This window comes from Notothenia rossii (assembly GCF_949606895.1).
Source record: "Notothenia rossii genome assembly, chromosome: 4".
NCBI lineage: Eukaryota > Metazoa > Chordata > Actinopteri > Perciformes > Nototheniidae > Notothenia > Notothenia rossii.
The window spans coordinates 41,666,713-41,683,456 of record NC_136902.1 but is presented as its reverse complement, the minus strand read 5'-3'; the positions used below and the strand labels follow the sequence as shown (position 1 = coordinate 41,683,456).

The 16,744-nt window shown below is 43.2% G+C and overlaps 1 protein-coding gene across 3 annotated transcripts; it reads left to right on the top strand.

Annotated features, from left to right (window-relative positions):
* Positions 1-667: 667 nt before the first annotated feature.
* dnase1l1 (deoxyribonuclease I-like 1) lies at positions 668-14,906 on the top strand. 3 transcript variants are annotated; one of them, XM_079675394.1, is made up of 10 exons: positions 668-682; positions 794-868; positions 5,653-5,811; positions 6,616-6,704; positions 6,817-6,906; positions 11,847-11,959; positions 12,055-12,167; positions 12,387-12,544; positions 12,923-13,019; positions 13,456-14,906. In XM_079675394.1, the coding sequence occupies exons 3-10, from the start codon at positions 5,662-5,664 to the stop codon at positions 13,570-13,572; spliced, it is 927 nt and encodes a 308-aa protein (XP_079531520.1). In that variant the 5' UTR covers positions 668-682; positions 794-868; positions 5,653-5,661; the 3' UTR covers positions 13,573-14,906. The 3 variants fall into 3 exon arrangements, with proteins under 3 accessions (XP_079531520.1, XP_079531519.1, XP_079531518.1); XM_079675393.1 differs by lacking the exon at positions 668-682 and having other exon boundaries at positions 696-868; XM_079675392.1 differs by lacking the exons at positions 668-682; positions 794-868 and adding an exon at positions 5,091-5,360.
* The last annotated feature ends 1,838 nt before the right edge of the window (positions 14,907-16,744 follow it).

Sequence of the window (16,744 nt, the reverse complement as noted above, 5' to 3'; positions counted from 1 at the left end):
GGAGATGTTTTTTACAAAGGTAATTTGCAGTTTAATACCCAGGTCTATGGCTCCCAGGCCTCCATATTCCCTACTTTTAAACAACAAATTCCGTTTTGCAACCTCCCTGGTTGTACCCCACACCAAGTTAACGCACTGTTTGTTTAATTGCACAATTATTTGCGTGGGTGGGGGGACGGCAGCAGTACTTCAATGACTCGCCAGCAACAGGCGGCCACTTTCACCATGGCAGAGTTAGGTTGAACATCGTCTACTGGTCGCAAAAGAAAACATTTAACGGAGCAAATTAAGAACAAAAAGAAAGTGGCAACTAGGAGAAGTCAAACCAGAGTCAATATCGGAGTTGCTTTGGCTGTGTAGTATTGCTAACCTAGATGTGTTTAGCTTTGCCTGATATGTAACGTTACTACAGCCTGCTCTCGCTGAGGAGGTGCTCTGTAAGGAAGTCTGAAGGAAGGGGCGGATTCTTTTTGGCTGTGTACATTCAAATGTTAGTGCACTCGAGCCGGTTTCTGATACTAACTTACCTACCCCACCTTTAATGGTTAGCAACTGTAAAATTCCCTTTACATACACCACATAACTGGCATATCTAAACTCCTGATTCTCTCAATCACATTTAATCTCCCTCGTAGCTGAATCTTCTTCATATGAATGTCACAAAGTGAATCCAGCCTTGAAGGTGAACACGTAATAAACGACTGATCTTTTGACTCATTAACAGAAGAAACTGTTGCCAGCATACCATGTATTGCAGCCTGCAGTTAGACTTGTTGTGAAACCCCTCCCACAGGAAATAGTTTCAGCGGACCAGCTTCAGGTTTCACTAGAGAGGAGCTGACAACACAAGTCCAGAAGTTACAAGCTGGTGAGTCGCTGTTGTTATAATTTGACTAACCATTATCCTTCAAAAAGTGTGAATCATGGGTCAACATCTTACTGGGGACATGTAACATAAACCTGAGAGGCCTTTTCTGTGTGCTAATATGTGTGTGTGTTGGAGTGCTTTTGGAGGACGACGGAAACAGAGAGAACACTAAAATAATTTAGACCGGCTTCTCTGTTTGTGATCGGCTGTGAACAAAAGATAGAAGTGGTTTCTTTTTTGTGTTTTACATTTAATGGTGACGTTTAATGTTGTTTGATAAGTCCTTCCCAATTTGAATTTCCTCATATTTTCCAGGATATCATGTGTGTTTAACCCCTGACCCTGAATATCTTAAAGTGAGCAGAGTAACATCCGAAGCGTCTGCTGACCTTTGACCTGCAGGTCTATGTTTTCAGTTACTGCCGGGATAAGAAGGGCTTTAGTGACTGTGTGTGTAATACAAAAAACTATCTCTTGTATCTCTCACTCGCGTATCTTTCTGTGTGTGAGTGTATATCTGTATCTGAATGTGTGTGTGTCAGGTATAGGAGAGTTATAAGCTGTCTGTGAATCCGAATGATGTTGGAGTTGGTGCTTACACAGCTATGAATCGGCAGTACAGCATTATGTCTGGTAGGTTAAAAGGTTTTAATTGGGAGGGAAAGTCAACTACTAGAAAATCATTGAAAGATGACAACAAAGGCCGTACAGGTGTTGTAGAGAATACAGCATACTGATTCTGACAAGGTGTCAAAGATACAAGGGCTACTACGGCAACCAAATGTAAATTTAACTGAGCACAAAACTTTAAAACGCCATGTAACATTAAATATAAGCCATGTGAGCGGTGGAGTGGCATCTATGATGTCTGCTTTCCCCAGTCATGCACCGACCCCTGCTGACTTAATCATCTGCACGGCATTATCTGCAGAAGCATGGAACAGGAAAAAAGCTATTTAGGAATAAAGCAATAATACTCTTGACAGAAGAATCATGAGGAGTTGACAGATCACGCCCCCCGGGGCCCACCGAGCATAGTTGGCAGTCTCTGCAGAAACTGCACACATTTACAATTAGGATAGGAACAAACATTTCAGAAATGATTGCATATAGAAGGCTTAAATCCTGTTGGGAAAAATGTTTCTCTTTGGTCTGTGATTTGCAGTATTTGATTTCTAGGCTGGGGCTGAGATTTGTATACGTGGAAAGTTCCTGCCGAGCAGTTCTTGAGCACAGGGAAGTTGAGTGGGAGAAGGAACCATAAATGTAGCATGCAAGGATTTAATGCCCAGTTAACTAGCAGTGAGCAAGCCACAACAGTGTGATGTTTGTCAGTTTATTGCAAGAAGTAACAATTAATTGATATGGAGGGGTTGATGAGATGTTCTGGTCTGGGAGGATGTGCTGTGGTCCGTGCAGAGGGAGACTTAGCCCTTTCACACAAAGGCTTTTCCCATTCTAGCTCCGTGCTAGAGCTTTTCTGGTTCAGAACCGGTTCTTCGGTTCAGCTCCCGCTCTGTTCACACCGCTCAGAGCCCGACTGGTGCTGCGTCATTGCGTCATCCTTTGCGTCATGACGTAACCGTTTGCGTGCCTGCTTCATAAAGCGAAACCGCGCGGAAACCCCTCACATCAACAACAACAACAAAGGTAGATTGTATTGAAGCGCTACTCGTTTTTGTCGTGCTTTGTCGAAACTAAATGGAAGAAATGGGACGACTTTACTACCAACTTTACAGTCGTTACATGCTACATTCAAGACTTCTTTACAATCATCAACAACTTCAACGATGATTCCGTAGGAGAAAGAAGGTAAATATACGTCCTATTCGATGGCGTTAGAGCTAGCTGTTGTTAGCCTCTGCATGCGCCAAGCTCAAAATAACCAGCTTTGCAGCATTAATTACTATGGTATAACATTAAAACTGATTCTCAATGTTATTTCCACAGATCATGTTGAAGCTGGCGGAAAGGCGGATGTCGCGTGTTATTTGAACACAGCCCAGATCTGAAGCCCAGATCTGACGTAAGCGTGACGTATGCGGTGCCGAAGACGGAACCCCCACTCTTGCCCCTTTCACACCAACGCGGTTCCATGGCCGGTTCGGAGCTGGAGCTTAAAAAGCACCGTTTTTTCCTGTTCACACCGCAGCCTCTTAGCTCCGGAATCCGGTTCATTTCGAGCACCAAAAAATTGTCCGGCTAGAGCAAAAGCACCACATATGTCACGCTTACGTCGAGGCGGGGGCAGGGGCGGGATCAACTCCTGAACAACAACAAAAAGCCAGCGTTTTATCCAGTTTGTACACAAAGATGAAGAAACTTAAGAAGTCCACTGAAAAGACCAGCTACCTACTGGGAATCTGGTCTTCCGAAGAGGTACAGAGGAAGCTGGAGCACAATCAGTTGTTGTTGTCAGTGTCAGCTGTGAGGGGTTTCCGCGCGGTTTGGCTTTATGAAGCAGTCACGCAAATGGTTACGTCATGATGCAAACGATGACGCAATGACGCAGCACCAGTCGGACTCTGGGCTGTGTGAAAAGAGCCGGAGCTAAACCGAAGAACCGGTTCTGAACCTGAAAAGCTCTAGCACGGAGCTTGAACCGGAGTTGCATTGGTGTGAATGTGTAAAAGAGTCAGATTAAATTGAGCTGAGTGGAGCGTGTGCATGTCTGAGATGTTTAGATTGTTGCGGATTTAAGCGTGGTGAGCTCGTTGGAGATTTCTAATTTTCCATTGTTTGCTTCCTGGGTTCCGCGGAGCACGTCACACACCAGGATCCCTTGGCTAACTAACAGGGAGTCCCATTGACTTGCATAGAGCTCCCTGAACGCTGGTAATAGGCGAGTTGGGATGGCGGAGAAATGCTCTCCACAGATCCATTCTCACAGCGTTATAAACCTTTTTCTTACTCAATATCAAGCCACACTTATTGTTTTTACTTCGGCTGTGAGTGTTTGTGCTCAGAATGAGTTTTGCTTGTTCTCGCTGTATCGCCGACCCGGAAACCTGTCCGCTCCTCGCAGCAGCGAACAGCAACGAGCCTCGCAACGTCCCGACCAATCAGAGCACACTGGGCTCACAGGGAGGGGGGGGCAGGAGCCTCAACAAGCCGTTTAGGACAGAGAGTGAATACCTGGTGAATACACATACTATACAGCAGGGATCACCAACTACATTTGTCCAAGGGCCAAAATGTATCCAATAGACACTATCGCAGATTTTTATATAGCCCAAAATTTTGAAGTTGTTGACTGAATACATGCTCTGAAAGTAATCAGAATACAGTTACAGTTACCTGTCTTAAAAAAGTAACATTCAGATTACTTTTAGAATACTTTATTTTTTCCATAACAGATGGGTATGTTTTGGTGAACAGGGGACACTTATTTTACTGTTTTAATGGCTTATCAAGAACTCAAACACAACATCTTGGTGTCATTCTGGCAGCTCTCTCATCTGCACCCCGCATAAAAAACATCACCCGGACTGCATTCTTTGCACTGTCTTAAAACCTTTCCTTGGAATATGTTATGAATTGTAAGGTGTCCTTGGGTGCTTTGAAAGGCGCCCATAAGTAGAATGAATTATCATTATTATTTATTATCTGAAACGATGTAATAACTTTTAAAACTTTCCAATCACTTGCCCCATGCATTCAGCAGCAGCAGGCCATTCACTTTGATTTGATCACGTTATGAAATGTCATCATTTCGAAAATAAAGAAATGCTACATAAACGTTATCTTGCACATTTTATCTATCCATCTCCGTTTCTAACTTTCAATATAGTTTAAAATAGATCTCTCTCTCTCATCTGCGTGCGGGGGCGGGGCCTCACAGACACGCTGCATCTCTCTCTTGCTCACAGACATGCTGCAGCGCTGTGCAGTGTGCACAGTTCTGCCGGTAATGAATATTACATGTTGTGAGGAAACTTTTCCACCAATAATTCCAATAAGTATTCCAAAATGTATTCACTTCAGGTTTACGAAAGTAACTGTTATCAGGTTACTCGTTTTTCAAATGTAACGCCAGCTGAATACAGTTAGCCTACTTGATTTTTGTATTCTGATTACGTAACGCCGTTACATGTATTCCGTTACAACCCAACCCTGCTTCTAGGCTACTGTCCCGCAGCTCCTGCCTCTCTGTTGGACTATTTCGCAGCGGGGCAACTTCTGTGGTGCGGAGCGCATTAACCAGACTTTTCACAACGAAGGATCACTTCTTCTTCAAGGAAGGGAAGGTTTCCTAGTACGCAGTCTACTGTCCTGCAGCTGCTGCCTCTCTGTTGGACTGCGGTACTGCACCTTACTCACGAGACGTTGTAAAAAAAAAAAAATGGGTGGGGGGCGAACGCAGTAACCACTCCGCCAACGCACTGTCACCCCCGTCGTGCGGGCCGGATAAGAATGTCTGGCGGACCGGATGTGGCCCGCGGGCCGCCAGTTGGTGGTCACTGCTATACAGAGATGCTGCAGAGAAACCAATGTGAGTTCGGAAAATTGCACAATTGAAATCTATTCTAGTAGACCTCAACAATGGAAATATGATCAGTAGAAATGGCCATGACATGGGACCTTTAAAAAGAACAATCGGTTTAGAGGAATTATGATATTGAATACGCCAGTTTAAAAAGGTGGGTTTTCAGGCAGGATTTGAAGGTTGATAGTGAGTCCATATTGCGGAGTAGTTGCATCCACAGTGTACTCTGTAGTTACTGTGTACACAAACTATGTTTAATGAACTTGATTTTCTCCACACATGTTTCCCTCTCTTGCAGCTCTGTGCCATGAAGTCCTCCTCCCTCCTCCTCCTCTCCTTCCTCCTGGGTGTTTGTGGTGTTCAGGGGGCTTCAAGTTTTAAAATCTGTGCCTTTAACCTCCATCACTTTGGGGAGTCCAAGGTCAAGAAGAGCAATGTTGTGCATACTCTGGCCAGGGTGAGAAATACTCTGATGTCTTTAACTTGAATTTGCCTTTTGAGATAACATGCCTGACGTTTTAACCACCTTCTCTTGATCAGTAAGCACTGATTCCAGCTGAGGTCCATTTTTAGTGATTTTTTTTTTCTCAATACAGATATCAAAAGGTACAAGTGATTTATACAATATTCTAATTCCAGGTTACATTTCTATTTCCACATTCCAAGTCCAAGTTAAAAAAGTTTTTATTTTGCAATTCGAAATTCATATTCAAAATTCAAGTTCCAATTCGAAATTCCTATCCCAAGGGTGCGGTGGAATTGTCCTATATCGTCTTTCCCTTGCTTGACCTCTGTGTGAAACGTCACAGGGTTAAGGAATAGTGGATAGGAGAATTCAAAAAGACGACCAGGCTTCAAGAAAATCAGACTGCACTTACACTATCCAACGTTTATGACTATATACAGTCTATGGTTTATGATGAGCCAGCGGATGTTATTAATGTGCGTCTGCAGTGGGGGAACTACAGTTCTCTGTACAGAGGACTACTCTAAGCGCACATAGATACTTTGCACCATGCACTATCATGGTGTTGTTCTATGCAGGCTTTATGAATGTGGACAACAGTGAAAAATATATTGGGCCTGAACCGAAATAAAAAGTTCTACAGCTCTCTTAATCCAGGTGTTATAATAACTACCATGGTATTCACAGGCCATGGTAGTTATTCTACACATAGCTATGTTCTTAATAAACAAAATGCAATGAAATTCACTTCAGTGTGTTACAAAGCTAATCACCTCTTGCTGTGCTGTGTTGCAGATCATCACCCGCTGCGACGTGTGTTTGCTGCAGGAAGTGAGAGACATGAAAGGGAAAGCGGTACCACAGCTGCTTGACCGCCTCAACAGGTGATGATCTCTTTCACACACACATTCAGCACACACACCTGCAGTCACACAATGCTGTGCTGTGAATGAGAGAATGACAAACAGCAGCACCAACAGTGTGTCTTATGTCCAGGTACGACCCTGACCATGAGTATGCCTCTGTGGCCAGCGAGCGGCTGGGCAGGTCCTCCTCGTACCAGGAGCAGTACGTGTTCGTCTACAGGTGAGCGGACATGGACACGCGTGCTTCTTTCTTCACAAAAACATAAAGACAATTAACCAATTAGTTTTTTACAAAAATTACTTAAAGGGGACCAATCATGCAAAATGCTCTTTTTTATGTCTTTCATGCATAAATATGTATCCCCGGCAGTGATGTGGTCGTTATTAAAAAAAAGTAATATATTACATATTACTTATTAATTAAAAAAAAGTAATATATTACTTTACTTCGTTACTCTCTACATACTCGTTACATTACTCTTTACATTACTTTTGTGTTACTCAGCAACAGCCAGGGGCGGACTGGCCATTGGGAATACCGGGAGTTTCCCCGCTGGGCCGGTGCTGTGTGTGGGCCGGAGGGCCAAAAAAAAAGAAAAAAAAAAGAAGTTTTTATTTTGCCCAAATCCTACCGGCCCACATTTGTAAGTATTCCGGCCACTCCCTTTTTTTTTTGTTGCTTACCTAAATCCTACCGGCCCAGATTTGTAAGTGTTCCAGCCCAGCCCAGCCCGTTTTGATAGGCTACCTTTGTTCTATCTATCAGTTTCAATTTCACACATCAGGCCCGTAGCAACTGTCACTGCGCAGTGAACGATCAGGAGTGAGTGACTGAGAGACCTAGCTGGCAGTTGCTTACAGATGGATAAACAAGCTCCAAAGCGTAAAGGCATTTTTGTGTAGTTTGTGTATACAGTGTACAGTATTGTAGCGAGCCCTGGGTTCAGAGGGAGGGGCTTGCATAGGGGAGGGGAGGGGGGGGGGGGTTTGGCAGGGAAACGGGGTTCAGGGGGAGTGGCTGTACGGCTGTACCCGGAGGATAGAAAAGGGGGAAGTGACGTCTGACTCAGAGGTCGCGTGGCTGTGGAGAAGAACGTGTTGCCAACATTCTGTTACTGAGTTTAGACTAGTTAGCTAGCAGGTTTATTGATTTGGGTGCAGTCATTTTTGCCTCCACTTGCCGTTCAAATAAAGGTTGAAAGAAAAAATAAATCTGTTTACAGTTCTGTTTTATATGGGTGTTGAAGAAGAAGAAGAATTGGGAGGGGTGAAACCCTCTTTAATGGTCACACATGCAGAGCACACAGCACACACAGTGAAATGTGTTCTCTGCTTTTAATCCATCCTAGTACCAGGAGTCTAGTACTAGGAGCAGTGGGCAGCTATTGTACAGCGCCCGGGGAGCAATGGGAGTGAGGGGGGAAGGGGGTTTTCCGGTGCCTTGCTCAAGGGCACCACGGCAGGGCAGGAGGTGAACTGGGACCTCTCCAAGTAGAAGTCCACACTCCAAATGTAGGTCTGGTCGGGGACTTGAACCGGCGACCCTACGGCTCACAGTCCAAGCCCCTACTGACTGCCATAGATTTAGTCCCTAATTTTGCTCTCAAAGTGCACCAGATTGATACATTTAACTTCAACATTTAAAAAAAATCTTCCCGTGGGAGCTTGCCCCCGGACCCCCCTAGAGGAGGTAAGGTCCACCACCTACCCACAACCCCTGTTAAATTGTCTCACCCACATTGAGGATGCTTCCTACGCCCATGTTTTTTTCCATGCGTCAAGTCAGGCAAATTGGGTCAAAATGTTATTGCATCAATGATCTGTTAACATTAAAATCACTAAATATATGCTGTAACTATTTTGCTCTAGGCAACTCAAGGGCTCAGGTAATGTGATTACTATATGAATAATGGTCCAAAATAACATAAAATGCATCGGGTTTTTTGTTAAGTAACATACCTTTGTCGCCGGCCAGCCGATACATGCCGCGCATTAAGTGGGCCTGTCTGTCAATTAATCCCCGGGCCACTTTTTCCCCCCAGTCCGCCCCTGGCAACAGCCTATAGCCAAAACGTAAAACTTAGGCCTGCATGTGCACATGTAACAGTGTAAATAACATATAACAATTACTATTGCAATAAGGAAGACCGGTGAAAATTCTAGTTTTTGCTGCTTGTTCGGAGTCGGCACACACTCAACATCATCACTCTGGGTTCGGGGGTCTTTAGCTACTAGCTTCTTGTGTTAGCAAGTTGACTTTGTAGGTGCTTGGAGAGGTTCTGTCCTGGGGCCTCATTTATAAAGGGATATACGCTCAAAAAATGGTGTACGGCAGTTTCTACGCAATGTTTGCGATTTATAAAATACTAATTTGACGGGAAAACGTGCGGTCCTCCACGCAAACTCTAACCCATGCGTACGCACTAAGCACAAAAACGGGAGAGACGAGAAACTGCGACACCGTTGGCAGAAGGAAGAATGGAGAGAAATATGTGGAAATAATACCATAAATAAAATGTTACCTCTCATTTATCATATTTGATGAATTCATTTTCAAACATTAATTAAAGCCAATCTTAAAATGATGAAACAAACGCCTGTTTGCGACTCCTCAGTGCACACAAAAAAATAACTGGGAGAAATAAATAAATACGGATATGTTAGTGGAGACACTGCGCACAGCTGATCGACAGCTGGGACACAAACCACCAAATACTGTCATCATGACTCCACTCCGGAGCGATTCCCCGATCATTTCTTACAGTTTCTCATCAAGGGGGGGGGCTCCTGTCCCCGGTACAAACACACTGCCTGAGGAAGGCTATGTGTATTTTTTGTGTCATTAATCTTTTTCGGACCACTTATTTATTTATTTTGGTGACGATCCGACCTCCATGCTGCTACTCTGGTTCAAACTGCATCCACCAAACAATATGATTTATCTCGACCTCCCCAAAAGAATCAAAATCTGACACGGTGTGAGAGGTTTGTTTTAGCAGTTCTGTCGTCATTTCCTGCGATCTTCTTCATGCAGTCAGTCAAAATGAATGAATGAAAGGGCGTTTCTTTGACTATTTATAGGCAAACATGGGCGTTACGTGAAGCCCGCAAAAACTGCACCGCATTTCGAGTTGGTTATGATTTATAAAGGGAAACCGGCGTAGGAGGTGCCATACGCACTTTCCTCGCTTGTACGCAATGTTCGGTGAATCGGAAAGTGGCGGAAAATGTATGGACCTATTTTTCGGATTCCTACTACATAAGCAACCTTCCCATGTGAATCCTACGCGTTATAAATGAGGCCCCTGGACACAGTTTGCACCTTACCGTCACATTCCTGTCCTTTTTTCTTACACATTTAAAAATAATGGGCATACCTCCACCCCTCGAAAGTTATAGCTGTTAATGACTCAGCCATGTCTCTGCAGCACAACCCCTGTGACCAAGGGTGTAACTTGGTTTGAGAAGTGGGGGGGACACAAAACAGGGGGTCCTCCGCAATGAAAAATGTTCTTGATTTAATTCCATTTCCTGCCTTTCTACAAATATATTAGGGACTATGGTGTTAACAAATCCAATAAAAATGTTTAATGTATATGATGAGTGTGCAGCTTTACCTAATATCCTATCCAGGGCCGTCCCTGGCCAATATGAGGCCCCACGCAGAGTTATATGATGAGGCCCTCTGTTTCGCGAGCGTCAACGGGGGGACGGGTGCTAGTGGAGCCTCGCAGTGGCGAAACCGTACCGCGCCACACTAATTGCGCCGCATAAGCGCATAGTGCGCCGCATGTTCGGCCTAGTTGAGGCACCCTCCGCAAGATGAGGACCTCTCCGCAAGGGGAATATTGGGAATTAGGGAGTTGTACCGGGAGTTTTCCCAGTGGGCCGGTACCGAAGTGGGCCGGTCAGACAATTCACCCCCCCCTTATTATTTACTGTCGAGTCGGGCCACTCATTCACTGGATCAGCGAACTGATAACATGATCTGATGCAGACGGGCTGTCAGGAGAGGGAGAGAGGAAAAGAGAGGCTCCGTTCCAGTGTTATTATCCAAAGTTACTGTAAACTTCTGAATAATGTAGTAACCAGTGGCGAACCGTGTCTAACTACAATTACACTAAACCCCCCGGCGGGTCATTACGTCAATTGTATACCCTTTCTTTAGTAGAATTGTATAAATTGGAAGGCTAACTAGGTAATCAGCTCGCCGGTGATTTGCAGCTGCGTGGTTGACAGCGTGTTATGCCCCTTTCACACCAACACGGTTCCCGTTCTAGCTCCGTGCTAGAGCTTTTCTGGTTCGGAACCGGTTTTTCATTTCAGCCCCCGTTTTGTTCACCGTTTATGTCGCTGATTTTCTCCCCAACGCCGTTGGGTCGATGATCGTGTTGCTTTTAATCATGCGAAGCCAGATTAAATTAAATAACTACTTCTCAACCCTTGTACTTTTCTCCAGAGTGCCGTGGTTCATTGTTTATTAATGTGTTACAGCGGCATTTACTGACCACTGCAGTGCAGCCCGCTGTTTGGCATCACAACGCTGCTGTTATGAAAGTTTCTCTGGTATAAAATGGGTGATGTTAGCATAGCAACCGAAGCTAAACTGACTATCTTGACTACTTGTTGCCATCTTATTGTGGCATAAGCCGGCACATTTTACCAGCATATTTTTCATGATGATTCTACTTGTGATAGTCGGACATGAGTCATGACAACCTGTGCAGCCCATGTATTGATTCCATCTGATAGCTCAGCTGCTATAATATAAAACAACACGTCTGCCTGCTCTCCACAATGATCAATGACAGCGAACGGATGGTCTAAGTAAGGTAAACATAAACAGAATCACACGAAGCCTGGTTAGTGTTGCCTGACTTTATAAAGTGCGTTTTTTTAAACAAGTGTGTGGTTGCATTCTAGTCACTTTGCTCAGCGCTACTGCTTGTTACAACTTTCATTTGCCGTACTCGCCATAAACTGTTATTGCTCAGGTTAATCCCGCCCCTGCCCCCGCCTCCAACGTAAGCGTGACGTATGTATGCGGTTCTTGCTTCTAGACCGACAATTTTTTGGTGCTTGAAAAGCATCGGTTTTCGGAGCTTAGAGGTCCTCAGTTAAACGTTTTTTCAAAATATCTCATTTTGTGACTGTGTGCAGGACTGACACGGTGTCAGTGACTGGACAGTATCAGTACCCTGATGATCGTGAAGGAGACGTTGATGCTTTCTCCAGAGAGCCCTTCATTGTCCGCTTCAAAGCCCCAAAGACAGGTGAGCCCTCTGACACTCGCCTCCTGAGGTCATTAAAGTCGTGGTGCAGCTGAGCCATGTAAACCCTTTCCTCCACCCCCCTCTTGTATCTTCAGACATAAAGGAGTTTGTCCTCATACCTCAGCACACCACTCCAACCAACACCACTAAAGAGCTCGATGCACTTTATGACGTTTTGCAAAATGTGAGGAAGATGTGGAAAACTGAGGTAAAAATAATTTTGCCGAATATTACTGGGAACACAGTTTTAATTAAGCCTATTACGATTCTGTAGCCTCACCATCAGTGTTGGTGTGTGTGTGTGTGTGTGTGTGTGTGTGTGTGTGTGTGTGTGTGTGTGTGTGTGTGTGTGTGTGTGTGTGTGTGTGTGTGTGTGTGTGTGTGTGTGTGTGTGTGTGTGTGTGTGTGTGTGTGTGTGTGTGAGCAGAACGTGATGCTTCTCGGGGATTTCAACGCTGACTGCGGCTACCTGGCTAAGAAGAACAGGAAGCACGTGAGACTACTCACAGCGAGGGACCTTTACTGGCTGATCCCAGAGAAGACGGACACCACTGTGAGATCCAGCACCTCCTGCACCTACGACAGGTGAGCTCACACTCCTGAATGTCCAACAGACCCAGGACCTTTTACACAAGAGCTAACACAATTTTTGATTTCTGAAACATAAATCACAAGAAATAAGCTTTCCATCCCGGTCTTCAAATCAATAGGACTTTTTTTTAAAGATATATTATTCAAAATGAACATATTGCCTTATTGAGGAGGCATACAGTCCAACAAGTATAGCTGGTATTATGTAGCATATATTTTAGTTTAGCTTAGTTTACCTGGGCTCCATTAGCAAAGCCCATCCCTACAACTTCATAAAAAAATGATCACATTTTATGATGCCTTAAGTCTTTGACTATTTCAGAAAAATTTGAAAACATCAGTAAAATGTGTTTGTTGTTCTGTGTGACACAGGATCGTTGTGCACGGGGAGAGGTTTGCCAGATCCGTTGTGCCTACTTCAGCCGCCCCGTTCAACTTCCAGAAGGCATACCGACTCTCAGAGGACCAGGTAACGGTGTGTGTGTGTGTGTGTGTGTGTGTGTGTGTGTGTGTGTGCGTGCCTGCCTGCCTGCCTGCCTGCCTGCCTGCCTGCCTGCCTGCCTGCCTGCCTGCCTGCCTGCCTGCCTGCCTGCCTGCCTGCCTGCCTGCCTGCCTGCCTGCCTGCCTGCCTGCCTGCCTGCCTGCCTGCCTGCCTGCCTGCCTGCCTGCCTGCCTGCCTGCCTGCCTGCCTGTCTGTCTGTCTGTCTGTCTGTCTGTCTGTCTGTCTGTCTGTGTGTGTGTGTGTGTGTGTGTGTGTGTGTGTGTGTGTGTGTGTGTGTGTGTGTGTGTGTGTGTGTGTGTGTGTGTGTGTGTGTGTGTGTGTGAGTGAGTGAGCAAGTGAGTAAGTCCAGATTCTGTTTGTCTGATGTGTGCTGAGGCTGGTTTCCTGTGTGGTTTCTGTGCAGGCGCTGGAGGTGAGCGACCACTACCCGGTGGAGGTCCTGCTGAAGGGCGCTACAGACAGATTGTCTCTCAGTGTCGGGGCGTTCCTGTCTTTGTTTGTCCTCAAAGTGTTAACATGATGTCAACACTGATGAGACTTTCCTGATTCTCCAACCTGTGGAGTCCAACTGACCACATATCACCGAGCACAGGAATGCTAGGTTCAGGGTTATGAAAAACAAAACAAAATATTACTGGAATTTGTCATTATGAACATCGAACTGCTTATCTGCATAGGAGTATGATGCACTGCAGAGAACACAGGATGATGGACATGTTGAAAACGTGAATGGAGTTCATTTTCTCTTTCAGTTTAGGGAAATTGGACCCTTTCATTAATCCTCTCAAATTACTCCAAAGCAGAGAGGGTGAGCTCACATTAGCTGCTCCAGAATAATAAAGCTGCCTTCTACAAACTGGCTGCAGTATCATCAAAACTCTAAAAGATAAATAATGCAAAAACATGATTATTAGACAAAACATTCTTGTGTCCAGGATTGAAATCTAAGTGACTCAGAGTTCTCAGGTTAAAAAAGTAGTTTAAGTTAATAAACCATTAAACATTATAAATCGACTCGAGCAACTGAAATAATGACATTGAGTAAAATGTGATACTATAATTTATGAATGAATGTATCTTTAACATAATGCTTAATAATACAGAGACAAAGGTGAGTTTGTTGCCAATATTATAAATGTAAGCACATACATTATTTTACATTTTCATGTTGGAATGTAGAATATATTTTATTTTATATATGATGGACTTCTTTAAGCAAATGCACATTTTTGCAATGAAATGTAAAAGCTGGATGAGTTCATATGAATGGGATAAGGTGTGTGGTGTGGTGTGGTGTGTGTGATATGTACATATTTATGGACTCAACACTTGTATCATTACTGTATGTTTCTTTGATTTGATACTAAGAAAAAGAGAATGGCAATACATATTAGGGAGGAAAGATCCTGCAATCAATTCTGTGTAATAACCACACAGCAAATTATGAAATGTATTATTTCCTTCCTCTTTTTCACTTTCCTCAATGCAGTTTCTGTTTGGTGTATAATGTCATTTTATTTTCTTATTCTCTGCTCGGAATTCAGTTTTCTCTCAAAACACAATCATTTCTTTGTCATAAATCATGACTACAAGATTATATATGAGCTTTTATATAAAAATCCGAACAGACTTATTAACAATCTCAGATTTCTGGCTCCAATTCATTGAAATTCCCCAAATCCTGTTTCTTTAGTCGTGGAATGCAGGCAAAACAACGACTCATCTACACTGTCAAATATTATAATCAATATGTCTGTCCATTACAATTCAGGTGTGATTAAACTGTCTAGTTGTCCCAATCAGAAGGCAAAGTCATGAGCCTGATCCTTACAAATAAATGGTGAGTAAACGTTATATCACCAGCATGTGTATTTGTGTCTCACGAAAGCCAACTGCAGTAGTTTGGAATCTGAGATCAAATGAAGGATCTGATTTGTCTGTAAACATTCCTGGTGTGTGTGTGTGTGTGTGTGTGTGTGTGTGTGTGTGTGTGTGTGTGTGTGTGTGTGTGTGTGTGTGTGTGTGTGTGTGTGTGTGTGTGTGTGTGTGTGTGTGTGTGTGTGTGTGTGTGTGTGTGTGTGTGTGTGTGTGTGTGTGTGTGTGTGTGTGTGTGTGTGTGTGTGTGTGTGTGTGTGTGTGTGTGTGTGTGTGTGTGTGTGTGTGTGTGTGCACGTGTTGGTACATTTTATTCACAGGATATGGATCTCTATGAGTGCTGCTTCTGCACTTCATACTTACGAAATCTTATATTTACCGGCTATAAATAACTATTTCAAACTTTACCATCGTCAGTAAAATCACTCAGGAGGTCTTGAATCATTCTTTAGATCTGTATTTTATAACTAACAGTATACCGTTAGCTATTTATACTCTGTATGGCAAATAGTAACGCTTGTTATTACCTCACAGTACTACCACTGCTCTCACCGAGGTTATGCATGACCCACTAAGGATTAGCAGTGATGATAAAAATCTGCTCTACCTACCTGAGCTAGATTTTTCTAGCGTTATCACAAAATCTAATAAAGTCAGCAAGGGCCTAACTTTGTGTTGAAAAGTGTTGGGGATATAGGGGGCCGGAAGACTTTTAAAGAGTCTTCAAATATACTCTCAGTGCATGCTGTTCATGTTATGAGTAGTAGGATTTTGCTTACTTGATGACAATGCACATTCTTTTTTTCGTTACACTTTATCTTTTTTATTGTGCATATAAACCTTTCTGAACATTTGTTCGTTAACATTTCTTGATGTAAGCTTTTTCTACTTACCAAAAAATATCTATGCACTGTTGTAATATAACTGTTTAGAGTCATTTTTAAGTGACACGTGGCACGATTAACACGATACTCCAACACATGCTTAGTGTAACATACGTGTTCGTCGCTACATTGTAAACAAATATCAGAGATTTTATGTCTCATCTTCCCTAACCCTGTTACAATGTTCCAGATATTGTTTTTATTGCAATGTTTTAACACAACATTTTTTATATTTTGCATACTTTTTTTGTCTTTTCTATATTTCCTTTACTAAGTACCAGTGAACACTTCTAACGAAATGTGAAAGCTTGGCTTTAAAATTTATTTCAATTTTAAAGTGAACATCATCAAACGGTGCACTCATTACCTCTAGTGGCTAAAGTCACAGTATACCATATTAATTCAAAGCATTAATATAATTTTAATTGTATCATCATACCTTTTTATGAAAGTTATACAAAGAACAAGAAGGGGAGAGTTGGAGTGACTGAGTGGGACTTCTTACAATTATACAGTTTTACAGAGGCTAATAATACATGATGAGGAACGTTAGGGTTCAGGTCTGCGTTCAGTTATTATGCTCTCTATAAACTCTGCTGAAACTCTCAGTTCTTTTTTTCAAGACTCAACACCTTTCTTTTTGCAGCTGCCTTTTATTAAATTAAATAACTAATTGCATTTCTGCACTGTAAAATGTCTTGAGTTTATATCAGAATTTTTCTTTTTGCAAGTAAAAAATTCCCTTGGATTGTGAATGACTGTTTTAAGTGTATTTAAGTGTCCTTTTCTGATGCCTGTCTTAAAGGTCCCATGTCATGGCCATTTATACTGATCATAATTACATTGTTGAGGTATACTAGAATAGGTTTACATTGTTCAATGTTCCAAACTCACATTGGTTTCTCATACAGCATCGTAGTATGTGTAATCACT

Bases quoted from the DNA above. Each gene is read 5' to 3' on its own strand.
- dnase1l1 (XM_079675392.1), top strand. From the start codon at position 5,298: ATGTGGCCCGCGGGCCGCCAGTTGGTGGTCACTGCTATACAGAGATGC. The intron at 11,960-12,054 runs GTGAGCCCTCTG...TTGTATCTTCAG, and splicing joins CTTCAAAGCCCCAAAGACAG to ACATAAAGGAGTTTGTCCTC. The intron at 12,545-12,922 runs GTGAGCTCACAC...TGTGTGACACAG, and splicing joins ACCTCCTGCACCTACGACAG to GATCGTTGTGCACGGGGAGA.